Source organism: Daphnia pulex, chromosome 10 (assembly GCF_021134715.1).
Source record: "Daphnia pulex isolate KAP4 chromosome 10, ASM2113471v1".
NCBI lineage: Eukaryota > Metazoa > Arthropoda > Branchiopoda > Diplostraca > Daphniidae > Daphnia > Daphnia pulex.
In genome coordinates this window covers 11,641,122-11,667,907 of record NC_060026.1, presented here as the reverse complement: position 1 = coordinate 11,667,907, position 26,786 = coordinate 11,641,122, and the positions used below count along the sequence as shown (strand labels likewise).

General features: G+C 42.6%; 2 protein-coding genes across 2 annotated transcripts; one reads left to right on the top strand and one right to left on the bottom strand.

Annotated features, from left to right (window-relative positions):
• Positions 1-1,272: 1,272 nt before the first annotated feature.
• On the top strand, positions 1,273-7,453 carry LOC124204281 (mediator of RNA polymerase II transcription subunit 20-like). Its single transcript, XM_046601328.1, has 5 exons — positions 1,273-1,469; positions 1,590-1,732; positions 5,644-5,909; positions 7,028-7,138; positions 7,356-7,453. Exons 1-5 carry the CDS (start codon positions 1,456-1,458, stop codon positions 7,446-7,448), a joined length of 627 nt encoding a protein of 208 aa, XP_046457284.1. The 5' UTR covers positions 1,273-1,455; the 3' UTR covers positions 7,449-7,453.
• Positions 7,454-12,859: 5,406 nt separating this feature from the next.
• On the bottom strand, positions 12,860-20,524 carry LOC124204249 (facilitated trehalose transporter Tret1-like). Its single transcript, XM_046601294.1, has 3 exons — positions 19,511-20,524; positions 16,566-16,702; positions 12,860-15,046 (listed from the first exon to the last, which is right to left on the bottom strand). The coding sequence occupies exons 2-3, from the start codon at positions 16,620-16,622 to the stop codon at positions 13,469-13,471; spliced, it is 1,635 nt and encodes a 544-aa protein (XP_046457250.1). The 5' UTR covers positions 16,623-16,702; positions 19,511-20,524; the 3' UTR covers positions 12,860-13,468.
• Between the last annotated feature and the right edge of the window lie 6,262 nt (positions 20,525-26,786).

Genomic DNA, 26,786 nt, shown 5'->3' with positions numbered 1-26,786 from the left:
TTTATTTTATTTTTTCACCTTGCGGGGGTCAGCGCGTTTCGCTTTTCCTTTTAACACACCGCGCCACCAGTTTCACTTTGAGACTCGACCGGAATAAGAAATGAATTGGTAATCAAATTTTTTTTTTCTAGAAGATTCCGGATGCTGCTGAGGCACGCCAGCGAGCAACTGGCAGATTTTTTGTTTTACAGTACTCTCCCCCCTCTCTTGACTGGATGGTTTCCTATTTCTTTTTCGAAACAAATAAATTTCAAAAAAAAAAATCCCTTTTGACTTTTTCTTTCCTCCTGTTCTCACCATTTGCGAGAAGGATCAGTTAGTACGCAAGCCCGGTTCCCCCCCCCCCCACTCCTCTTTTTTTACACATGCACATATATCCTTGAGGGATGGATCAATGGTTTCCTAGCAACCCTAGTCGTTCGCTGAACCGAGTGCACCAACTTCCTAGATATAAACTCTCTCCATACATGTATGTATGGGGGGGTGGGGGTGGGACTATTTTGTAGATAAGCGACGACGGGGGGGGGGACAGACATGAACGAGATTTTGTTATTCCGCTCATAATACACACGACGACGACGGACATTCACACAGATAGGCGCCGCCGGTTTCTAGTCTAGATCCCATTATGTATGCGGTGGAATCGGTTGACCTCATCTTTGCGCGCGGGAGTGTGTCGAGCGCACATAATACCCCATCGTAATACCCGCGAGCGGGTTTATTAAACGCCGAGTATCACACTATCAACAGAAATAATTTCGAATGTTATCCGCACACGAACGTCAGCGGTTTTGTGACTACATATGTTCAAACTCGCACATTCAGCGGTACAAGAGAGAGAGCTCCGTGGGTATATTTGCATGTTGTGTAACAATTTAAGAGTAAAAGAGAGAGTTATGGGCCTGTCGTCAAAGAAACCCCAAGATAAATGTTGAGCAGCTACTTTTATTTAGACATATAGCTCGAGACGGGCCACACACTCTATAACGGCTCACTTGTAGTATAGTGTTCATCCGGTTCCCACCCACTTTTTCTTACAAATGCTCGACGCGAGGTTTTTCTCACTTCAGAACTGTCGTACGTGAATATTGGATGATATTTCTCACCCGTTTTTTTTTTTTTTGTTTTTGTCAAGGGGAGGAGTGTGAATGCTTCAAGGTTTCACAGCTCTTGTTTGTGTTCCCGTTTTCCGACTTTTCCCCAATCTATTTTTAAATAGTAAAAATCAAGAAAAAGGAAAATCGATTGATCGATTGTTAAGGAGCATATCGATACTTATATCGAAGCCGGTCTTTCTGACAGGCACGAAAAGCAGTTTGTTTTGAAACAAACGTGACTTTCTTTTTCATCTTTTTGTTTTGTAATTAAGTATAGGAATAGAATATAAACATTCAGGTGTAATTTCGGGGAGTCGACTGTGTGTGGAATTTACCTAGTTGACCCTGTAACAACATCATGGGTGTCATAGTGTGAGTAAAGCATTCAGTGTCTCTCAGCTTTATCACATTTCATTCAAATGAAGGAACCATTAATTGAATCACAAGTTTGTATGAAATAATTACTAATTTGATGTTGTTTTTCAATTTTAGTTTACAACTGTTTGCTGTTCCTGAAGGCAAGTCCGGTCCTCAGGTTATTGAAATGTTGACCAAACGGGCCATTGCTCTGGGAGCTGTTCTTAGTGGATCCTTCATCGTGGATTGTGAAACTTACAGTTCTACTGCATCATTGGGTAAAAAACACAATCTTCTATTACATTTTTCCCGATTCAAGTCCATGGTGGTAAACAAGTTGTGACAGCAGACCCATCTGCTGCTCACTTTACCAGCTCCAAGTCCACCGTTGGAACTGTTCAGCTTTCCCATAACCAGATGGCACCACCCATCTCTACATTTGAATAACTCAAATGTGGAGGGCACCGAGTTCTTTTGATTTTAACCATCCGCTCGACACGTAACACACGAGATATCCGAATCCTCTAAACACCTTTTACGAGCAAAACACACTACCTGACTTGTAAATTTCCTCCCCTTCCATTCCCACATATGGATGTCTCTACCTCTTTTATTTTTTCCTCCCAAACTCTTTGCTTAGTTTTCTTTATTCCCTTTTTGCTATTCCAACTTTTATTTAAGGACCGTGTCGAGTGAAGCTAGCTTTTTTTTCCCCCTAAAACGATTCGTTCTGCCGGGTAATTCAGGTAGGCCGTCCTACGTGCGCTAGTGACAAGCTGTCAACATATATACTTGCCCGTCCTTGGCTCTTTGACTCACGGACGCCTCTGGGACCGATGACATACGGTCCATTCAATTCGTGAAAAAAAACAAATTTGTTTTTTTCTTTTTATTAATTTTTTTGTTTTGAATTTCGTATTTCGATTCCGCATTGTTCTACTGCCATTCCGCGACGTTGAATCTGCCCGTCTGCTGCCGCCGCCGCCGCCTTATTGTCTCTTAAGTCTGTTAAGGCTGAGCGTTGATACAGTTGGCGTCTTTTGTTTCATCGATCCGTAGCCTCTCTCGACTCTCTTTCTCTTCTCTCTCTCTCGTCTAACTCGGCAATTCGATGTCAAGCGTATTTGATACGCCACAGGGCCATCAGCTGACTTGTGTGCACCACTTGGCAAAAAGAACGACCGAGAATAGCTCTGTCTCGACATGTTTACATTTAAATAGCTTCATCCCCTCTCTCTCCACTTCATTCCTTTTTTTCACAATTAGTTTCCATTTTCGCACACATTTCAAGCGACTGGAAATCAAAAGGGGTGGAGCCAGCAGATACACACGACACATTCTTGAAATGTTTTAATAAGTTACAAGGGAAAAAGGAGTAGTAGAGATATATATGCGACGAAGCCTCCTCCTTCTTCTTGTTAGAAAACCCCCCTCCCGGAGCGCATCTGAAGAGGAGGGAACCGTTCCCCCCAAACTTTCTTGTTGTCGTCAATCTTGGGCGTGATTCGTGTCGTCACGGAAATAGAGAGGGGGGCCGGCCAGTTTCGGACCGAAAATAATAAAAAAAAATGTTGAAAAAGGAACAAATAGTCGCAATATCTTTTCCCGTCTCCAACAGAAGACCATAGCGCGAGCACACTCCTCTCTTCTTTTTTGCCGATTTCGCCGATTTTCTGTTGTTTTCCGGCGTTCCCCCCACTTGGTATCCTCTCTACATCTGGCCGTCAGTCTGTGCCGTTCATCTGTGAAATTGAATCTCTCCGCACCCCCGTACGAGTTTTCTCAGCTGACACCTACACAGGACGGGCCAACTTGGCGAGTTTTTGGGAAGTAGGAGAATCTATCAGTGAAAGAAACGCGGACATTTTCATCTTTTTATTTTTTTCTCTTTTTCTTCCAAAACGATCAAGTTGGAATGATGAAATCTGAGCTTGTGGGAGCCCCCTCTGGACTTTAACCAAATGTTTTTTAATGACCCTTTAAAAAGACGCGGAGAAAAGAGAGTCTTAAAAAACGTTTTCTCTTTTTGAAGTTGTCCAACTTCATTTTCTCCTGTGTGTTTTATTATTTGTGATCTTTCAATCGTTAAGGGCTCGTGTGTATAAAACATTTTCCCCCGTTCTTTTTTCTTTCTGATTTTACCCCGGGTGTATAACCACACCTTCCTACAGGGGGGTGAAAGCCGTTTGTTTCGTATGATAAAAATAAAAAAAAAAAAAAGAACTAGGAAGGCAGGTAAATTATTACCTTTGGTTAACCTTTCCTCTGTGCTACGGTAGGGGGGCGAGAGAAAGAAGATCTCGTCGAGAAATCTCCCCGTCCGTCCGTCCGAAATGAAGACATTCCGATCGGGGGATGGCGCAAAAGAGAAGGAAAGAGAGAAAATATTTTTATATCAGGTGAAAGAGGAGGAGGTTATACATGAAGTAGAAGAAGAAGAAAAGAAGCGTCCATAAGTTGATTGGAATGCGTTGAATAATTCACGAGCTGGATTGATTTGGTTTAACACAGAAAAGGGCAGCAGCAGCAGCCACCACACCAGGAAATAAAAGAAGATGTATCCTATTACCGGGGGGGATGATGTGAGCCTGATGGAATATCACCAAGTTCCTTGTAAAAGAAGAAGAAGAAGAAGAAGTGAGCGAGAAAGCACATTGGGTTGGTTGCCCTTTTGTCGGGTGTTTGGGATCTCTACTCGATTGAGATTGGTCAGGGCCTCTCTCTTGATCTAACTCTGCGACGTGGTGTGGGAATCGTTCGTGAGAGATATCGCGTGTCACGAACCGATTGGGCCTAAAGAAGAAGAAGAAGTTTTTCTCCAGCCTCATCTCGTGTGAGAGACAGACGCAGACTTTGCAGCCGGGGTCCAACAACAACAACAACATCCCCCATCCCAAAAAACAGCAGCAGCTCCGGTCGGAGTAAGAAGAAAATCTCGCACACACAGTGATTTCCTCCTCCCCGCAGAGTTCCTTCTCTTCCACGTTTGAAATTCCCTCCTCTTTCCCCCCCCCCCCCAAAAAAAAAGACATTTGAATTACACTGAAAATTTAAGTTTCCCGCGTCATGAGAGAGCGTATTGGAATAGAATTGATTTTTTATTTCCAACCAAAGAAAAAAAAGCAGAGGGAGGCTGGAAAGAATCCCAGAAGAAGTAGAAGCCACTTGATGTCTTATCTCGAAGCAGTATTTTTTCAAATGGCTCTTTTTTCTTTCTCTTCTTTCTTAGCTTCCAATTTTTTAAAAAACATTTTATTTTGATTTTCTATTTTGAAAATAACCAACGCAGTTAATGGGTAGAATGTGGGCAGGAAAATCTGAAGAGGAATCCTTGTTCTTATATTCTTCTTCTGGCTATATGTATATCCACATGCACGAATATATAGAGAGATATACCTGCTTCACGTCTAGATATCAAGTGGACGGGCGCTACCGATCCGCCCAGCTGCTATACACAACACAACAACACACATGACTGCCTACCGACTCCGTGCTTTTGTGGTTTCCTTGTTTTGTTTGATTTTTTCTTTCTTTTCTTTCTTTCTCCCTCCGTCGGGGGTGGAAATAGAGGAGGAAAGAGAAAGAAGAAGAAGAGATAAGTTGATGGTGAGGTTTGACGTCACACTCGTTGAAGATTGAGAACAACTGGCGCGCATAGTTATTGTTTTCTTCTTTCTCTTTCTCCCTAATGCCCAAGGTTTCCTCCCGACACTTGGCGTGCGCTTTAGTTCTTTTTTTCGTGGGGGTTGTTGTTGTTGTTGTTGTCGTCGGTAGCGGAGGAGGAAGAGGAGGAATAGAGAGACGGGGGCGACGGAAGGCTGCGGCTGTTTGTGGTTTATCTGACATGTTGGAGAGTTGCCCGCAAGCTTTTTCGAGTTGCCATTTGCGAGCATTTCCAACCAAATCCTCCGACGAGATGGAAAAAAATCCGAAAAAAAAGGAGAAAGAGACAGACGGGGGGCTAGGCGCCATCATCATTATCCGGCGGGACTTGACTGATGACGCCATCAACTTGTCTATCGCCCTTGTTTTTGCAAACTGCCAATCTGGCTCAATTTCTTTTTTTCGTAGGAAATTTGATTTCTCTCATGTCTTGTGATGTGGGAGGGTTAAACGCCAATGTGTTTTTATCATTCATTTTCTTTTTATTATTTAAAATCATTAAACTTTTGGTTTCTTCATTTGGCAGGAGCGCCGAGATCGGTGCATTTGCTGCACAATTCCGAGACGCCGGCCTCCGTGTTCGCTCTGCTGGAGGCGGCCAGCGGCAACAAGACGGTGGCCCTGGTGGCCGACAACTTGTTCGACCTGCTCATGCTCAAGCTCTCCAATTTCTACACGGCCAAGAAGCAGACCAAGATCGAATCGAGAGGGCCGCGCTTCGAAGCCGGAGACTTCCTCGTCAAGCTCGGCTCCGTCACCATGGGACCGGCCTTCAAGGGCATCCTAGTCGAGGTATACATTAAACAGCAACCCAACCAACCAACCAATATCCCACGTTAGTGCATAGACAATAACGACATCAAAAACTTCCATCTCTATCTCGACTTGACGCTGTCGATTGTCTCCCTTTTTCTTTCCCTACAAGGTAATAATGATGAGAGGCTTTTTTCTGGCCTCTTGAAAAACAAGAAAACCCTTTGACAACATCCGTTTTCTCTGTGTGTGGAGGGAGAGCTAGAGCTAGAGCTTTTCCAGCTTCTTCTTCTTCTGTGTTTACAATCTCCGCGTGATGGTTCTTTTTTTCCGTTTTCGGTCATCCAGCACTAAATATGCAAGCGCCTCTTTTTCTTTTCATTTCACTCGGGAAGGTTTCAGACAGTTAATGAGCTTGTCAATATTGAATTAAAAGTGGGGTTGGGTGGGAGAAATTTAATTATTTGAAATGATCAAATCACTACGAGTCTACGAGCTGGCTCTGACGGGTTTGGGCTAATATTTGTGATGATGGACGCTTGAATAGAGCCACAGAGAGAGAAGGGCTGAGTCAATGTTGATGTGAAAAACGGGAGAAAGAAAAGAGACTCTGTCTCGTTTTCTTGGTTTTCTTGGTTCTTTGATTATTCGTGACTCGAGAGAGTTCCTCGCTCTTTTGGGTGCCTCTTATTATCGTACACGAGCCGAGTGTGTTGGCGCTGGGGCGGGCTGATGTTGTGAACAAAACAATTGATCATCCATCCAACCATCGGGGCCTTTTTATTTCTCTTTTTCCATTGAAGAAGAAGAAGAGAAGAAAAGAGAAGAAAAACGCGGCACAACTGGAAGGCGCGTGATATTCTCCGTCTGTGTTGTTACGTCATGGGCTCTTCTCATCTTCTCCTTGTTTCGTTTTATTTTATTTTTTGGTTTTGTTGTTGAGATGTCATGGAATTTCAAATGAGTTTTTGGGGGCGAACATTTTCTGACTCGGCTGAATATTGATTTCATATACTCCCGCTGACACTCGCAACAACAATAATAACAACAGCCAGCCAGCGACGTCTGCAGGGTCTGTTTATATGGATGAGAAACAATTTTTTTGTTTTCCCGATCGATTCTATCGGAGAGATAACTTTTGCCATCCGTTTTGACAGGTGGAATATCAAGCGTGCAGTCTGCCGGCCGCCTGTTGGGATCTGATCCGCGAGTTCATGCAGGGCTTCTTGGGCGGTTGCGTCCCATCTACTCCGCCTCCGTACATCCAGGTCTGCTCCTTCTTCCTGCTGCCCGTCTATAGGCTCAAAACAATTTTATTTTATTTTTTTCTTCTTCATCCCCATCAATATCAAATAAGAATTTACGATGTTTGCCTTTCGTCATGTTGTTATTATTCCAATTCGTCTAACAAAATTTTTTTTATTTTTTTCTCTATTTTTTTCCTGGATGCATAAATCTTTTTTCTGTTCCGTGACGGACCATCAGAGCCGATTCGGCGACATGCTGGGCACTATCGACGGCATCAATCAGTACCTGGAGCAGTTCAACGCTTTCCGCAAAACCACCGGCATCCGATAGATCGACAAACACAACAAACAACAACTCTATTTGCCCTTACACAACAACAACAAAAACGCGCCATTGCTACAACAAAATAAAAAAGGAAAAATACAAATAAAGAAAATAAAAAGAACTCCGCCGCTCCGGTGTTTTTCTATGTTACTTGGGTACAACTCTATTATCCATCCTTTTGGAAAAAGAAAAAAAAACTAAATGTTTTTTATTTTATTTTCTCTTTAACCGTGTTGATTCAAAAACCGCCGTCGCCCACCTTTGCACACACACTCGACCCTTCTTGTATTTTTTGGACTTTTTTTTCAAAGTTTCCCGCTTTTCTTCCGGGCGCTTTTTTTAAAAAACTTTAAGTCAACAAGAAAAATCAAGAGGACAACTTTCTCTCTTCTTCTTCTTTTATTGTGTTGATTTTGTGGGCTTCCCGTTTCTAAACAAACACATCATCACCTCAATGGATGGCCATTAGGGGTTCTCTGTTGTGTGTGTGTGTGTGTACCAAGTGCCATTTGCTATCCTCATTTTTTCCCGGAATTTTTTGAACATTATTTAAAAAATGGCGCGGTTTTTTCCCCCCATTTCAAAAATTCAAATTGCTGACTAGACACAAAGGAGATTTCCACGGTGTATGCCGTCGTGTTCCATCTGCTTTGATATCGTTCTCGGTTTGAATGAAACAAGAGACTCCGACGACGTCGTGCCACTTGATTGCGGGGGGGTCACAGAGGAGTCGACAGTTTCTGATGTAATAAGAGAAGTAAAAGAGCGACGGTGGATGCTATTTCCAGCAGGGCTGTATACATATATATATAGTCTAACAGCAGTTTATACGGCGTACGAAATCACTCTCTTGAAGTGTGTTGTTTATGTGTACACTCTCTCTCTCTTGCCGGCGTCTGTTTTTGATCTGTTTACATGTTTGGAATAGCAGCGCAAGACGTTCGCCGGCTTATACCTGATACCACACAACTTTTTCCATCTATCTATCCTGACCTTTTGGCTTCTTTTGATTTCACGCCTGTGGCATTTCCCCCCCCCCCCCGGTATATATTTATTTATTTTTCTATACACCGTGGCCGCCGTCGTCGCCGTCGTGCCATATTATTTATAGGGGAGGAAAAGATTTCGGATTCTGAATGACCATGTGAAAAAAATGGTCCGGGAATCAACATCAATACACGTATAGGATAGGAGGGACGGAGGCTATATCAATATTCGATGCTGCTGCTACTTGGGATATTTATACAAGAGAGGAATAGCTGAAGGCTTTTCGTGTGTGTGTGTGTGTTTGAATCGGCTTTTTGATGGACGGCAGTATACGGCGATCCCTTGATATTGAAAAGGTAAAAAAAAAAAAATAAATATTGAAAAAAAAATGTTCAAATTGATTTCAAACTGCGCGCCAAGTTGTAAAAACCCTCGAAAAAAAATTTCAAAATCGACTGAAATTCAACGACGGACTATGAGTCCGTCTATTTTCTATGAATCTTAGACACAGACCACAGCCGTTCAAAATGATGTAACTCAAACTAAATTCACTTCCTCAATTGCGATTAAATGTCAAGATCGGATATGCCCTATGTTGCCACATTCTTTTACAATTCCCCTACATCATTACGTCATCAATTTAAAAAGTTGCCATAAAGAAAGCTATAAATAATGTCACCGTTGTTATTATTATTATTAAATAATTCCTATGGTCGTATAGTAAGGACATTGTCCAGTCTGGTCCAGCCGCCATGCGAAATTGTCGCTGATGGAAAATGCTGGGCATGTATAGAGAGAAAGACTGGAAGCTGGATACTGTTTCCTCTCCCGCATATCATCGTCACGCGGACAGATGATGACGAGAGAGCGACAACATATACACAAGGCGATTCGGGTCCTCCCCAAGGGCATAATCAGCAGCGGACCCATAGGATGATATCTCATCTCTCTCTCCCATGTGTGTCTGTATGGCAGTATAGAGCAGCATTGGCTCGACAGATTCCAATACGTAATGACGTCGTGTGTGTGTGTGTGTGTGGCTCTTTCTCGTATTTCATTCCCGCTGGAACGACTGCGTGAAAAAGAAAAGATATGCGGCCCCGTAGATTTATTTAGTTTCGCCAAATAAAAGAAAAACCGCCAGGGATTTCCACCCAAATATTTTTGGCCTGTGTATAGGGGAACCATCTGTCTCATTCCGTCGCAGGTCAAGAAAGAAGTTGAGGAACATCTAACGAGCTGATGATGAGCGGCCATCCATTTTTGTAGTCGTCAATAAAAGGAAAAAGTCTTCACGCCGAGAGTTGCAACTGTTTGTGACTTGTGCCACTGTTTTGGGCCGTTACAAAATAATTTAACGATCCTCTACGACGTCCGCACATGTCTTTGAAAAGATATACGCAGCAGCAGCATGCTGCTGCTGGGGCTCTCCCTATATACGTGCCCAAGGTCTTACCAAAAATTCTACTCGGCCGACTTGTATTAACTGGGAACTGTTTGAAGAGAAAGAGCAGCTCGCTATACGTCGTGGCGCTTATTTCATATTTGATATAAGAGCGTCGTATATACAACTCGGACCTAATGCAAATAGCCAAATTGTTTCGCTATTTTTCGCCGTACACGAGCTGGGATTTGTTTTATTTAGGGGTTTATCTTCTCACACAGTTCCATGAATAAATACGCGTCGCTCTAACTTGAATGGAAACGGCTGCTGCCGCCCTATAGATATGTCCATTAACAACATTTAATCCGTCTTTATAGTAAAGGGTGCCAAGGGCTTCTGGCTTTTGATTTTTGTTCTAAATTTGAAATAAAAAAGTTTTCTGTCATTTCAAGGTCCGGTTTTGTCTCTATTTCATATCCCCTACACGCAGAGCGCAACTGGCGTCGCGACGTCGCATACGCAATTCTTGACATTCTTTTTCATTATTGTCTGCATGGAATGAGAGAGGACATCACGTCGACCAGTAAAATAAAAATACAAAAGAAAAAATCCTGGGCTGCTTCTATCAGCACACAGACGAGTATAGTAACGTTATATTAGATATCCCGAGACCAGCGCAGCGCTCGGATATGTGACTGGTGACATTCTCTCGCTCGTCTCTATACAGCCCAAAAGTCTCTCTGATTATTATTATAACTAGATCAGCAGATTCTCTCGAGCGGAGAAAATGGATCGGTTATCTTGTTGATCCTTCACCTCTTATCCAACCCGCACACACACGAGAAAAAAACTATCCCCCAGCACAGCACATATCTCAGAGAAGAATAGAAAAAAAGTTGCTGGCAAAAACCCCAGGAAGACGAACAGATGCGCTTCTTCTTCTTTTGTTTCTGCGCATTTGCGGAACAGATATCTCCCAAGTTGGGGTAAATATAATACGCAACGTCTAACATATTACATACATATATAGGTGCTGGTATATATAGTATATAATAGACTCAAGTGTATATGGCTGTCTGTCCGGGGGAAAGTGGTAGAAAAATCTTGGCACAAATAATCGCGTTATCGATCGATATATAGAAGAGAGGAAAAAATAAAATAGACGAGATATATAGTTTGATCCTCGGGATTTCTTTTTTCTTTTTTTGCGGGTGTCTAGGATAGTTTTGCCGAGGTCGCAATAGGGAGTATTCTCCACAGCAGCAGCTAAAGAAAATGGGTGGCTGATGAAAAGCCTCCGGGGACGAGGAAGAAGAAGAAGAACTGTTAAGAGCGAGGGATAAAAAGGAGCAGGAAAACCAAAAGAAGAAGCTAGTAGCTTGGTTCAATATTGATTGATCGGGACGCACACATCATATTATACATATCTACCAGATAGATACCCGGCAGGCAATATGTTGGGGGGCTAATTGGTGACGAGGAAAAATAAAAAGATGACGACGAAGAAGAGAGCGTGAATGAGCTTCTCACGCTCTTGACTATAACACAACCCCATATATTTTGTGACGCACACACAGATTGTCTTCTTTAGATTCTTATTCCTGCCGAGGGGCGATTTTTCGTGATCACATCACAACATTGTTGACACACGAACGTTGAATTCCTTATTCACTACCCTCTTTCAATAATCAAGAAATTTGATGGATTCAAACTTCCAATACATTCCTGACAGGATTATATTACAACCCTTCGCCTGGGTGGGAAAAAACCACTTTGATAGCGTACTACTATATACCATTTTGAATATCATATCTATTTATTTTTTAATGTGAGAATGAACAAAGATGGTTGGAGCGCTGGCCAGCAGACATCTATACTATCCCGAGAGCTTTTTTCCATCGGCATATTATAGACAAGCACTTGAGAAAAAATAAAAAACTTTCAAGTTCCTTTAGAGCTAGCTGTCTGTCCATCAGACGGCCACACACACGTACACCCACCGAGGCTGTTCTGAGCTGCTGAATATTCCAGAGCCTCTCCAAAAAAGGGCCGCGTGAAATGCGCTTCCATCTTCTTCTCTACTCCGCGGGTCTCCCACATTCTATGGGCGCCTCTTCAACTGTTATCCTGTGTAGGGGGGAGCAGCTTTATTCCATTAATCGTGGGACTTTGTACACACATTCGAAGCTTTTTTTCCTTGAGAGATTTCTATATGGAAAAGAGTTTCAAGCAACTGTCGATCGCTCTTATTACAACGGGACTTGAAAAAGAATTGAAGGGTATAAGACTATCAATTGAAATCAAACTCGCATGAATGAACGGCGAGCTTGTGTAAATATAGAATCAAAGTTTGAGACAAAATCTAAAAATAATCTGCGTACATTTATTTCATGGCGAAAAACAAAAAATCGACAATTCCTGGCGTGTAGTTGTCGCGTGACGCGGAAGACATTTTTCTTTGTGATTTTTTGGCCAAGGGGAAAATATACGAACAAGGTGAGACGACGGAACGACGTCTGGGCAGCATAGCAGCAGAGTGGATGCCAACGAGTTGTTGCGTGTGTTTCATTCGGAATTGGTGTCGCCCAGACATTTGCGAAGGACGATGGCGATAAAAAAGGCTAGAGAGAGAAATTCTTTTCTCTCTATAGACAATGACATTTTATGCACGTCGGAAACTTTTTTTCCTCTAGTGCTGTGGTATCAAATTATTATTAGAGTGCGCGCAGATTGCGTCGCGGCGGATGGGATCGTCCAAAAGGGCCTGTGCGAAAAAAAAGTTTTGCCGCCAAATGTTCGATTTCGAAATAGATATATGCGACGACAATTCTCTTCCCTGGATGGATATTATACCGCGTGTGCGGAATCGATTACTCTGGCGTGCTTTTTTCTATATAGGAAAAAAAAAACCTATTAAGGTGCGGATCGTGCCGACCAAGGACACAGCAATGCGCAAAAAAAATAAATAAATAAAAGACACAATTTATTTTCCAATCGAATCAAATGGTCGTGAATTATCGTCATTTTCTCTTTGGGCAATTTCCAAAAAAACTGTTTTATCGAATTTTTTATTTTTGTTTATTCGTCGACTGTACACAATTACACAGGTCCGCTCAAAATTCCATAATTCAACCGAAAACAATTTGGTTTTTTTTATACAAATTACATCATATGATACACGCGGGAGAATATTTATAATTTATAAATATTATTTGCAAAACAGGAAATGGATGAGAGAGTATAATAGGTTTCTAATACAGAATTTCGTATCTTTCAAACCGAAAAATCACCAGAGTGAATCATATTTCACACAATAAATTCGCACATTATTCCACGGGGTCAAATCATTCTAATAATTAAGTCGAATCGCGTTTCACATTATTATAAACAATCAAAAGAACGTCTTATTCGTAAATTATGTATAGCGTGTGTACACCAAAATACATGTCAAAGTCTTAATTTATCGTTGATTCAAAAGAATGATGGAGTTCAAAAGTTTATCCTTAATAAAATTTTAGATTCAAATAGAAAGAAATTGTACACGTTAAGATAAGCCATTGAAACAATAGGGCGCCAAATTCAAATTTTCCTCCTAAATATGAAATTGTTTTAATTTAATTTTTGGGTTCTTTTTTTCCGGTGATGATTGACGCAATCACGCGTGATTCTTATTGATGACGAGATTGGCGTCGGCGGCCGAGTCGGTCATCTCGTCTAATCCGCGCCCGCGCGTTTCCGGTACGAAAACCAGGACAAAAACAAGGCCCAGCAGTGACACCAGGGCGTAGATCCAGAAGGCGCCGTGCAGTCCGAAGGCCGACTCCAAGTCGACGAACGTCTTGACGCTGACGAAGGCGCAGGCGTAAGAGAAGCAGCTGGTGATGGCCCCGCCGACGCCGCGATATTCCAGCGGATACAATTCGCTGATGAGGAGCCAGGCGATGGGTCCGACGCCGATGGAAAAGGCCACCGTAAAGATGAGGACGCAGACCAACGGGATCCAATCGAGTTGGGAGTCGGCGGCGGCCGACGGCTGGAGGCCGGCCGAGGCGATTGAATGGACCAGCGAGCCGCCTTCCATGTAGATGAATGTGCCGAAGGCGGCCAGGGCCAGCGTCATGAACAGGTTGCTGGCGATGAGGAGCGGCAGACGGCCAATCGTGTCCACCAGGAGACCGGACGTGATGGAGGCCAGGAGCTGGACGAAGGCCACGATGACGGCCGCTCCGTGCGGGTCCATTCCGGCGAAGGAAGCCCGGAAGATGGGCACGGCGTAGAAGTTGAAGGCGTGGGCGCCGGACATGCGATGGAAGAGCATCACACCGCAGGTGGTCAGCACCGGACGCAGGAGCCGCTTCTGCCTCCACAACGGAGTGCCGGACTTGATCAGCGACGGAATTCCATCAGAAGTGACGGCGGCCATTGCGGCGGCCGCTGCCGCCGCCCCGGAACTGGTCGAGGACATGGCCGATAAGGAGCCACAAGGCGCTTTCTGTCGCTTGACATTGGCCTGGATGGTGTTCCACTCCTGACGGACGTCCGTCTCCTCGCCCCTGAGCCACTGGAGCGACTCGGCCGCTTCGTCCTCCCGGCCTCTCAGCGACAAACAGCTGGGCGTTTCCGGCACGTAGAAAGCGGCGATGAGGAGAGTTAGTGGTGCGGCCGTCACGACCATGGCCAGCCGCCGCCAGTCGAGATAAGCGCCCAGGCTGAAGCTGACCAGCAGTCCGACGTGACTGGCCATTTTGGCCAGGGCGCAGAGTCCTCCGCGGATTTCCGGCGAGGCGATTTCGCTGATGTAGACGTGCGAGACGAGGAGGACGATGGCCGAGCAGAAGCCGCAGCCGAAGGCCGTCACGTACATCATGGCCACGCTGTTGGCGAAGACGGTCAGCAGCCAGAAGAAGCTGAACGGGATGGAGACGGCCAACAGGGTCCGCTTGCGACCGTAGCGCATGGCCACACCGCCCAGCGGACCGCCGAACAGGGCGCCCAGCAGCGACAGGCTGGCGATCCAAGAGCCTTCCTGGTTGGAGACGCTAAATGCCCCGCCGGCCATGGCCCGGATCGGTGCCGAACTGTTCCCAGCGCCACCCCAGTGACCCCTGGTCTGGTGCTGGTGATGTTGGTGCAAAGCGTTGAGACTCTGCAGAGACGCCAGTGCTGGGCTGCTGTAACCTTTGCCCAATCCGGCCGCGAACGGACCCAACGACACGGCCAGAGTTGCCAATATCTGAATGAATGGGAAACCATTTTTTAATCAATTTTGTCATTCCTTGTTTGACTCGAGTATTTTTGTTTTTTAATCTATTGGGAACAATATGTGGCCGTCTGGTGGGCGTTGAGTCTCATATGAATGCTGACGTTATAAATTAACTTATGGGAATTTTATATCCCCCACCCACCCATTGATGGGAATATCTGCTCTATCTCCAGTCGGGTTGGTTGACCTCATTATGCAATAACTCGTTATGCGCCCCGATCGATATTATTTATTATATGTTAGCCAGCCTGGGGTGTACGTGATTATTTAACAAGGTGCCTGTAGGCCGGTAGATGATCCTGTCGGCTCCTTGGTCGTCACGTCTGAGAATATTTTTTGGGAGGCCTAATTTTTTCGTGAGAGAGAGAGAGGCTATTAACACGGCCCATAAAAGGACCTGACGGGGGTGTACACACATACACACGAAAATAAAATAAAAATGGGACCTGTGTGGCTTATCATCGCCAGTCGATCATGACGAGAGCGACTCGGTATATAATCAGCAGCTCGTCTCAGGACCTCTCGGGAAACATTTTTTGATTCTTTTTCAACTTTGCTGGGCGCCATGAGCGCCTTAATTGGAACACCGCGCTCTCTCGTAAACATATGTGGCAGTCTGTAAACAAAAATTCTTAGCTCATCTTTTTTCCTTTTATTTTTTGGAGATGAGGAAAAAGAAAACGAAAGTTTGACATACCCCGACTGTGGACCCTAACCAATATACATTTCTCTTTCTCTACCGCGATGATATCTTTTCTTTTTTGGGGCTTGTATTATTGGTTATTCGAATTTATTTATATTATCCAATATATGTCGATGCGTGTTATTATATCGTTGTATCATTGATGTGTTTTACAACGCTGTTGAGCGTGTGTCGTTACACACACACACGCCAAACGACTCCATAAATATTTTGATTTGTTATTACGCAACCCGAAAGCCGGTCTAAATTTATTTTATAACAAATTTTTCTTTTTATGTGTTTGTATTGAACTTTTCTCTCTCTCTCTGGCTGGCTTTTCCCTTGTAAGGAATATCAGCAGTTGTGTGTCTGTGTACATCTAGCTTTAGTACGGTATAATAAGTCGCCTAATATGGTTCTGCATGCCGAGTTGGATTTATACGGTTGCGTGATTCGGAGCGAATCGGTTACGCGCCAAAGCCTCGTTCTCTCTCCCCCCGTCCCATTACTGCAGCACATTGGCGAAAATCGCCGAATTCAACCAACTGGAAATCAAGGGAAGCCCATCTCTCTCTCTATTAAATGTTACGTAAGGTTAAGTTGAATATACATCTGTCTATAATATTATTATGTCATCCGCATATAAAGCTCGCCCCCAACCACCCCACTGACTTTTGTGTGTCTACTGTGGCAGATCCAATTATACATCAAGTCAATATTATTATTCGGGTAGATATAGTTAGGTATACATGTCATAATATTATAATTATCCAGCCCAGCATGACTGTGCGATATTGGATGGCTTACCTGTCCCATGTATTTCGGCTCGCTGGCCTGGATCAGCTGCAACGTTGAACTCGGCATTCTTTCCGTTTCACCTTGTCGACCTTTGATTGTATACAGTCGCTCGTTGATTATTTAAGTCGAAACTAAAACAGGAGAATCTGCAAAAGTGAGAGACAAATTTTGAAGAGATTAGAATCAGTGTGTGTGACACGATAGGATTTCAGGGTCGACTCTCTCTCTCGAATTACGTGACTCTTTTGACTTTTCCCTTTTTTCTCCCGCCCACACAGCCGAATTTACTTATTTTATTCTTTTTTCCATTTAAAAATAACAGCTTAGAGTGGGGGGGTTAGACAAACGAATTTTTTTTTTCGTCTAAAAATAGTTGCTATATATATACTCTTGTTATTCTTATTTAATGTGAGCACTGCGTAAGGTTTCTCCTATTTTTATTATTATTTTAAATTCTTATTTTTTCCCTCCTCAACCAGAAGCTAATAACACGCCCACTTTTTGTGTTGTTTTCTTTCTTTTTCCCTTTATACGGGAGCGCGTGCTACGACCGAGGGGTTGATGGTCGTGTTGTTGTTGTTTGGCTGCTAGAAACGAGTCGTCCCCTATTAACCTGCGAGTGGAGCGTCGTGTACCCGCGGCCCGTCGCGTCCCGATAGATTTAAGACCCGAATTTTAAGAGCCACACACTCTTAAAAGCAGCAGCACTTTTTTTTTGGCGGCGCTAACTTTGAATCGGTCATTATTAGTATACAGGCAGACTTGTACGTTAATGTAATAATATTCTTTTTTTTTTAAATTTCTTTCACGCCCCCATCCGAACGTGTGAGTGTTTAAAAAAAAAAAAGAGTTAGAGCTAATGCCCTTTAGATTTACGATTTCATTATCGCCGCCGCCGTACGACCAGCTCGCAGTTGTTCCTCACCAAAGGGGACCGAGTGTGTGGGAGGACATGATGATGATATCAACAAATCACGGGCTTTTGTGTGTGTTAGTCTTTTTTCGAAAACAATTGGCGAATGCATCATCATCAGTCAGTTCGTAGCTATATAGTCTATATTAGATATTCCGCTCACATGTAATACAATTCTTTTTCTTTTGTTTTTCATTCCTTTTTGCGGCTGGTCGTCGTGCTTTATCCCCTCATTGTTGCCGATCTCTATAGTCTCTCAGACTCCTTTTTTTCTCTCTCTTGTCTGCCTTCATTTGCTGACGTCCTTCTTCCTATTTAGACATTGTCCTCTTATTTCATGTTCACTCCCACTCCCGATTGTCTTTTTTATTTTCTTCTAAGCGCTCGCTCGTTCGTTCGTTCGTTTTTTTCTTTTTCTTTTTTACTCCCGGAGAGTCGTCAGCGTTTATGATCGCATACAGTCTCACACACACACACACACACAAAAAGGGGTATGGTGTATTATTTATAGATAATGGCGCGCACAAAAGACAAATCGGCAAACCAAATCTCGAACGCGAGGAGCTTTTTTCCTTTTTGTCTTTTTTTTATTTCTAGAAAAAGAAACAAGTCGAGATAGATCCCGCGTGTGTGTGGGTTCGTGAGCTTCTGAAATACGCCACGCCATTGTTTGGCGCACGTGACACATTCGAGAGCTTCTTTTTATACATCTATACAATTTCTATATAATACTTTTTTATTGGTGAATTCATTAGAATTATTAGCGATTTTTCTGTTTCTTTTTTTGAATTTCCCGCCATTGACGGTTGGAAACGTTTGGGCTTTTGAAATTCAATCCTTTTCTTTGAGACTGCCTTTGAAATTTTATTTTCTTTCTTTTTTTATTCCGTTCATTAAAATCCATTGATTCGTATCTTCTTCTTCTTCTTCTTCGATGAATGAAATGAGCTCACACGCGATTGAACGTTCGTCTCCATCTCGGCCAGCACCAAACGGAGCCAAAGAAATTGAAATCGATTGGGCGGGAGGGCCCGCGAAACGGCCGCCGCTTCTCTCTCCCTTTTCTTTTCTCCCCTTTTTCCTTCCTTCCTTTTTCATTTTACTTCCTTCCGGTTCGATCTTCAAGTAGGAGGAAGGGATGCCAATAAGCAAAAGGGTTAGAATATAAAAGGCGACGAGTTAGACGGCCGAACGAATCTGGCCGCAAGGGCAAGAGCCGAAACGTGCCATCACGGCATCAAAGACCAAAGTCTATACACCACTAATTTCTCTATCAAACTCTCTTACGTAACTCCCCGCCGTTATCCATTTGGCTAAAAAGTAGCTTTCCCCCATCCACCCAGTTGCAAAATGTAAATATCGCAGAGCCCGCCACTCGCGCCATTGGTCATTTCCGATTCCGATAATCAATGTCGCTCTCTCTGCCCGTCTGTTGTGCTGTGTGTATGGAAAAAAAGGATTGGCTTTCTGCCCAGCAGCAGCAGCCAGTCCTTTTTTACAACCATATCCCTTTTTATATTTTTCTTTTACCCCCTTTTGTCGAGTGGTAGTACCTTTTTTAAATCAAAAAGGCATAATGGCCTTTGAAAACTATTCAGCTGCCACGACCATACAAAAGTCCAGTTCAAACTATACACACACACACACACGTCCGAACCTAAATCAACACACGATTGCTGTGTGACTATATATAGGGGTTAGTGTATAGGCCTAAATCAACAATCTAAAATTCCGCTATACAAATTGAAAATCTTAAAATTTCGCGGCTTTTTGGAATTTGATAGTCGATGGTAGATCTATCGGTTTTTATATGGTGGTTTTTTCAATCTATATGTATATAGGGGGTTTTATATATAGGTGCATATACTCGATTTTTATGATGATGGGCTCTATTGGCCGAAAGGATTGGAAAAGAAATCGGATGACCATCATTCAGAAAAATAGAGGAAAAAGAAGAAAACCCTTTATGGAATATCTATACAGTCGAGCGATATATAGAAATAATATAGTAAAAGGTTAGTGCTTGTGTTGGAAAACTCACCTGAGCTGAGAAATGTTGCCGATTTTTTAAAAAGGGAAAAAAGATTTTTCTTTTTGAACCCTTTGGACACTGAAGAGGTGAGAGACGGACGTCCCAGCGGAGCTGTTTTTTTTTTCTTGTGGGATTCGAATTTAACCCGGAAAAATAAAAGAATTTTCTTTCCTAAAAAGGTTTCGAATGGGGGGAAAGAAGAGAAAATAAAGGTGGCGATGTCGAGGTCGATTTACTTCTTCTTCTTCTTCTTTTAGAAGAGATGGAATTTTAGCACAGAGAGGGATGCTGCGGCACACTCAATTTAATATTCAGCACTACGGTTTCCTTTGAGCGATTTTGGTAAAATGTTCAGGTGGTGAGTAGCCATTGTCGCAGCGGGCGATCGCTCCTCTCCCATCGGTCGGCACCTTCAAGAATTTGCGTGTCCCAACTTCTTTTGTATTTTAGTTTAGAGTTTCTTCTTCTCTTTGGCGAGAGAGATGGGCAACTATTTCAGCGCGGCCACTTAATTGTAGACGTTCTCATTGATGACTCCTCTCATCCCCAGACTCCTCCCTTTATTCTTCCACAAAAGTTTTTTTTTCTTTTTGGCCCGTCAAGGGGCGAAAAAAGGTGTACAGGGATGGAGAGAGAAGATGGAACAACCTTCATTAACTTGGCGGAAGAAATTGCACTTTGTCTTTTTCTTCTATATTCTTCCAGCGTTGGATGGGATTTGGAGATTTGAAATTTACTAGCGCACCATTTATTATTTTCACAGGGACGCGCACAACGGAAAATTAAAATTCGGAAGGAAATCAAATTGAAAATTGATGCGATGAATTCTATTTGGCTGGATGCTGGGAGGGCTGCTGTGTATATGTATATACTCTACGAGATTGTAAATAGATATAGGCAGCCGGACACACACACACACACACACACTGATGATGGAGCTAGAGAGAAACAACTCAAACAGTTGAGAGCGCTTGTGAGATATAAACCGTTCCGTTCGGTGGACAGAGTCTGACTGAATGAAACATGGCCAGTCCTTGCGCTCTTGGAGCTATACCACACACACACACACACACTCGGCTGTGTGTGTGTATGCTGTGAAAAGCCGCTCAGTGTGTGTATACACAATAAACACACACATATATACCGACCATCAGTAGCTGATTTCTCTCTTCCATTTCCGCAATCGCCGATTGAGAAATCGCTGCCGATCGAAACTTTCAAATTAATTAATTTTTTCAAATTTATTTCAGAACTTTCGTTTTTATTTGGTTGGAAAGGAAGTTGTGTACGTATATAAACAGCGTGTAGAGGAATAAAAAAATGAACTTTGAACGGGGCAAATCTTCATTTCGGGATCGGCATTGCCGAGTCTTAAAATTTTTGTGAGAAAGCTAATACACATAGTTCAGTTCACATCCCTCTCTCCCGTATCAGTTGTTGTCTTGTGTCGTCGGAGCCGGCGAAAAGTTCAATAGGTGAAATGAAATAAAAAAAATGGGGAAGCAAGCAAGCAGCAGAGAAGAGGGGGGAGGATTTTTGTTTATATGTACCAGTAGCATACATATCAGATAGCGGCAGCTATACTATATGAAATAATCATTTTTTTTTTAAGGGCTTCTTCTTCTTTACTCATTTTTTTATTTTGATCTAACCCATTTTGCCCCATTTCCCAGTTCATTCCCTCTGCGACTGACAAGTGTAACAAACAGCCGGGCCTGTCAAACTGACTGACGAGCTCTATATATACCCCTGCCCGGCTTGGAAGAACTATATATAAAGACGTTATTTGAATGGGGCTATATAACACTGCCAATGGGGTATGGTCTATAAGTAGATTGATATTATTATGTATAGAAAGCGATTTTTATTTTTTTACTTATCACCGCGGAACTGTGATGACTTGTAACCCGCTCGAATGAGTTAGCTCTTAGCCGATCCCAACTTCTCTCCTTCCATTTTGTCTTTTATTCCGTTTTTTTTTTCTCCGGCGCGGGCTGGCCGCCTATACACAGAAAAAAGAATCAATTAATATCCTTCGGGACAATCCATCACCGGCAGCTCACGCAGAGCCATAGAAACGCCGAATTCGCCCTAAAGCCACTCGAAGAAAAGGAAAGAAAGAAAGAAGAATTATCAATGATTATTATTATATATATAGCTTATAGATATATATCTATATATACCTAACGGCTATATATATAAAAGGCTACGATATAATAACGTTGTTATTTTGATTCAAGTCATAGTGGGCGGGCTATTAAGTATCAAGGAAATGAAACGGAAACGAATAAATTCTGCACCGCAAAAAAAAAGAAAAGAAAATAAATTCCGGTGGCAATGAAATACGGTCGCCTTTCAGAAAGCCAACCGACTGCTGTTTGTCTTGTTGGATTTTTATAGCGTAATTATTTCTTTTTTGTTTTTGCTTTTGTTCAAGTTTCTCATATCTCCGCTCTTCGGCTTTTTCGCCGTTATTTGATAAATGTGTACGAAAATCGTCGCGTAGCTGCCGTACATATATCTATTCTAAATTACATTTAATACATCTTCTTTTGTATTTATTTGGGGGGTATAGTTTTTTAATGCCTATTATTGTTTGTGGCGGTGTGTCGGCTGGAAGAGGTTTTTTTTATCTTCTTCCGTGTGTGTGTGTGATATCCGACAACAAAAGCAACAAGAACAAAACAAGCGCCGCCTTTTATTTTTATATTCTTTTCTTTTTGCCGTTTTGGTTATCATTTTCAATGCGGCTATCAATCGCTCTTTTCTCTCTCTCTTATATAGTACCGCCGTTATATAGACCGACCGCTCAATCGACTTTGTGCCATCATTCATTTTACCTCTCCGAATTATTATTTATACCCAAATACTTTTGATTGATACATCGGAAGCCATGCCATCACTTTTACATACCTCTTGTTATCATTATAACTGGAACACACCAAACTGTATATCTATAGATCTATAGACTATAGGGAAAATGAAATCACATCTCGGAGATATTGAATGATATAACACATAATAGATACAAACGACCGATAGATGTTAGATGTGTTGAAGCCGAGAGATTTCTGATTCTATATAGCCTTTTTCTTTCCGAGAGTTGATAAATTGTTAGAGCTCTGTATATTATATAGGCTCTCACGGTGAGTGGTCTCGTGCGTGACTTGCCCTCCTCTTCATCTCCAGTTTCTCATATTATTCAAGGCTGACAAATGAATTTCCAAATAAAAAAAAGGGGGGAAATCTATAGGGAGAGAGATAGATATATATATACGGTGTATGACCTAAGATGGTGGCGTGTGAGAAAGTCCAAAATATATTAAGATGCAGTCAAATAATATAAAAATCCTATATAGTATATAACCTTGTACCGACAGTGAATTTTCAACAGTCCACACCGTAGAGTCTTATTATTATAGTTTTCTTATTTTATATTTTTTAAAAGACTTTTTCTGTGGGTTCTCTCGATCCTATCAACATTTTTCTCCTTCGCAAACCTCATAAAGTGTCTCTCTTTTTTCCTACCCTATGCGCGATGATATCATTGTTCTCCGTTTGAGCTGCTGCTCGTTTAAAAAAAGAGAAAAAAACGATTCGAACGTCTCTGTAAGCACCGCGGTCCATCACCCGTTTACTGTCGAACACACGCCAAGTTATGCCCGAAAAAATTCCAACACAAAAATGATAGGGGACACAGCATCTGTACGACGGGAAATATAGTGGGTCATTTCAGATAAGCTCTAATAGTAAAACAAAACAGTTTGACACACACACACAAACATGTATACAAGAGAGAGAGAGAGAGCTGACAGATGTATACTATAGAAAAGAGCAGCAGCTAAAAGCGCTGGGCCATTATTGATCGTCTGTGCATATTGACGTATTTATCCCCTTGTTACCGTGTTGTAGCTCTATACAGCAGCAGCAGCTAGAGCTATACATCTTTCTTGTGTACATATAGTCTGAGATATTCTCGCATGTCTGATGTTGGTGTCTACAACACCCGAGATTTTGATGAAAGAAACATTCTAGACGTTCTGTGATATCCTGCACACCGCCGCTACCCGCCCCGTTCAATTAGTTATATCTCTCCCGTAGTGTTTGTCTCATCTTCGTACAGTTACACAAGGAGACTGTCTATATAGCCATAAAATATAAGAACAGCCGGCCAAAAATCAAAGGCAATTGATGTAATATCTCTGACTGTGCTGGTCTGCAATATAATCTGTTCTTTTCTGTTGGTCGGCGGCTGAAACTTATATATTGCATTATTCCTATCTATTCCAAACTTTCAATCCCTTTTGTTTGTGTGTGTATATACGGCGGGATTACACACACATACCTCTAGTCCGTTGCGCTTCATTTCTTTATTTCTTTTTCTAATAATGTCGCAATCCTTAGATAACGCCACATCAATCCCGTTGTATATTTCGGAGAATATTGCAACTTATTTTCCCGCGAAACAGTCGCGGACCGGTTGGAATGATATGATTATTACGCAACGCCTTTTGTTTCTTCTTCTTCTTCGTGACTTGGCGCATTTTCTCTGATTTTCCCAGGAAATTCTCAGCGGCGCTCCCGCCGTCGTCGTCCTATTCTGACTCGCATCGGTGCGTCAAATTGATTCAACAATTCATCAAGTAGAGTATTACGTACACAGCACATATCTAAGGCTACTATATCATCTCTCTCCTATCTCTAGCTGGGCAGGGAGAGATGTTGTTGTTGCTGCCGCTGCTAGCCAAGCGTGTATAGAGCGCAGGACGGCCGAAAAAGAGCCCGGCGCGCGTGTATGACAGCTGGATCTCCCCCTTTAAAAACTCCTGTGTCTCTTTTTGCCTTGGAGGATTCCACCCGACCGGAACTAATCAGTAATAGTGTACATATATTCGTATATATAGATAGATAGATTGAGTGAAGGGGGGAAAAGAGATGAAAGGGAACGAATGCGGATACAATAAAAGGTTTTGTTCACATATTGGAAATCAGATTTTCGACTGGTCTATATTCTCCATTGTACACGTCCGGCCGATGGTAAAAGTGAAAAGGGTGTTTTGTCTATTTTTTGGACGGGGGGGTCGCTGCTGTTTGTTCGACTCAAAAAATGGGGTTCACCTCTATTTACCAGTAGACCATCAAGTTAAAAGAGAGACTAACAAGAGTCTACAGATTGTATACCCCCCATGATATATCTATGTAGCGGTGGACAGGAGGACCTGGAGACAGTTCTGACCAGAGCTTATAATATATAGTACGAGGTTATATTTTTCAGCCCTTGACTTTTTTTTTTGGGGGGGGGGGGGGGAAGGTGGGGCTCCTTTTGGGTTCCTCTTGATATTTATACATCAGACCCGCTAATGGGCTATCCATTGTTGTCGTCGTTCGGGTGGCCCGGCCCCATCAGGGCATCAGCTCTCATATCGCCGGTTAAGTCGAAAATCTAAAAAGAGTAGAGAAAAGATGAGTGAAAATAACGTATTTCCAAGATATACAGGATGTATAGAGTAGGCCTTATTTCCCTTTTATTTTTCAAAAAAATAAAAATAATATAGCGGTATTATTTCGGTTGGAATGTTTTCATCTCGACCGTGTCGGCGCGTCTCTCACTCTGGGACCCATTTTGGCACCTTCCTCTATCCCTCAGGAGAGCGACCAAGAAGCTCGCACCCAGGCGATAATGTCACCTGAGAGCGATCGAGTGTGTCTTCCAACGATACGTATAGGCCTACACTACATTTCTTTCCCTTAATATAAGCGATAGTTAACCGTTTTTTTCTTTTCTTTTAACCATCCATTTTCAGGTCTCAAATTTTTCTGAAATGACGGACGAGTATTTTTTTGTCCAGCCAGTTCGTAATGACTTTTTCCTTCCTACACAGTCCATAATAACAAAGAATGTTCAAGCTTCCCTTTCGACAGGTCTCATATTCGTTTCAAAAAATAAAATAAAGAAGAAGAAAACAGTCAGGTCAAGTATCTGGTTATTAATGATCAATAGCGATTAGGTGGCAGAGCTCCTTGGGTCTTGACACTCTGGCGCAGAGGTTAACTATATAAGTTAGCCCTCACAAGTCGATGCGGAGAGAGGCTGGTTGTTGCAACACACACAGGACACCCTGGTAAAAATAAGAAACAACTCGTCACCGTCTTTTGGACACATTTCATAGTTTTCTTTTTGACGACTTTGTTCCTTGTAAAAATAAAATGAAACTTTTTTTTCCAAAAAATGTATTTGTGATTTGTTATAGACCGTCAAAAGCCATAAAAGGCCGGAGTAGAGTAGGACAGAAAACAGACGAGAGATGGGCAGGAAGAGACAACAAAGAAGACAAGGTCTTTTTACAGGTAGATTTTTTTTTTGTAGGCCTATGCACTAAAAAAGGAGAACACACGGGTTTTTTTTTTAAGTTATAGTTCGGGACTCTCTCCGGTCTCTCCCCCCCCAGCGCATTCGATTCACTTGGCGCATCGCATTCACCGCCTTTTTAGACATTTGTCAAAGACGTTTTTTCCTTCTTTTTTTGGGTGTGTCTATTATATCCCTCCTCCCTCCTACACATCGGCGGCGGTTCTCTTTTATATGAGACGTAATACCACCGACATCGACTACCGCCCCCATCCAAACAAAATGAAAAAAAAACAGAAAAAGAAAATAAAAAAAAGCCTTTTTTCTTATTTCTCTTTTTCTCTATTCCGCTAAAGAAAAATCCTAATAATCCTGAAACTCCCACGCACACAAGAGAGAGTTGCGTAACCCTTTCAGACTATATCTTTCGCCGAGAGAGCCTCTGCATCGTCCTCCATCCAGCAGCTCCAATGTATTTTCGTTGGGATGATTGTGTTCCGCATCTTGTCAAGAAAAACGTCCAATCATTCCGGACAAATTGTTGTCGGTCCGAGTCTAGTCAGAGTCAGAGAGGAGGAGAACGTTGACCGACTTTTTCTCAAGCTGGGCAACAACATGTTTATTTTCGGATTTGAGCAGCATCCTCGGCTGCGCGGATTCCCTCCGGTATAAACAGACCAATTAAAAATACCAAAAAGACAAAGTTTCTAGGGGTGTCCATAGTCTCACCATTGTAACACACACACTATATATAAGATGCTATAGAGGAGACAAGTTGAAATATAAATCCGGTGGTCTCATTTGACGCCGTCGAAAGAGAAACGAAGAAAAGCGCTGAAAGAAATCTTTGCGGCCAGTCCCGCTCACCGGGACCAGCTTATTATGTCAGACCCAAAAGGGGGCGAGTCCCAACTACGGTTTATATTTACGAAGGAG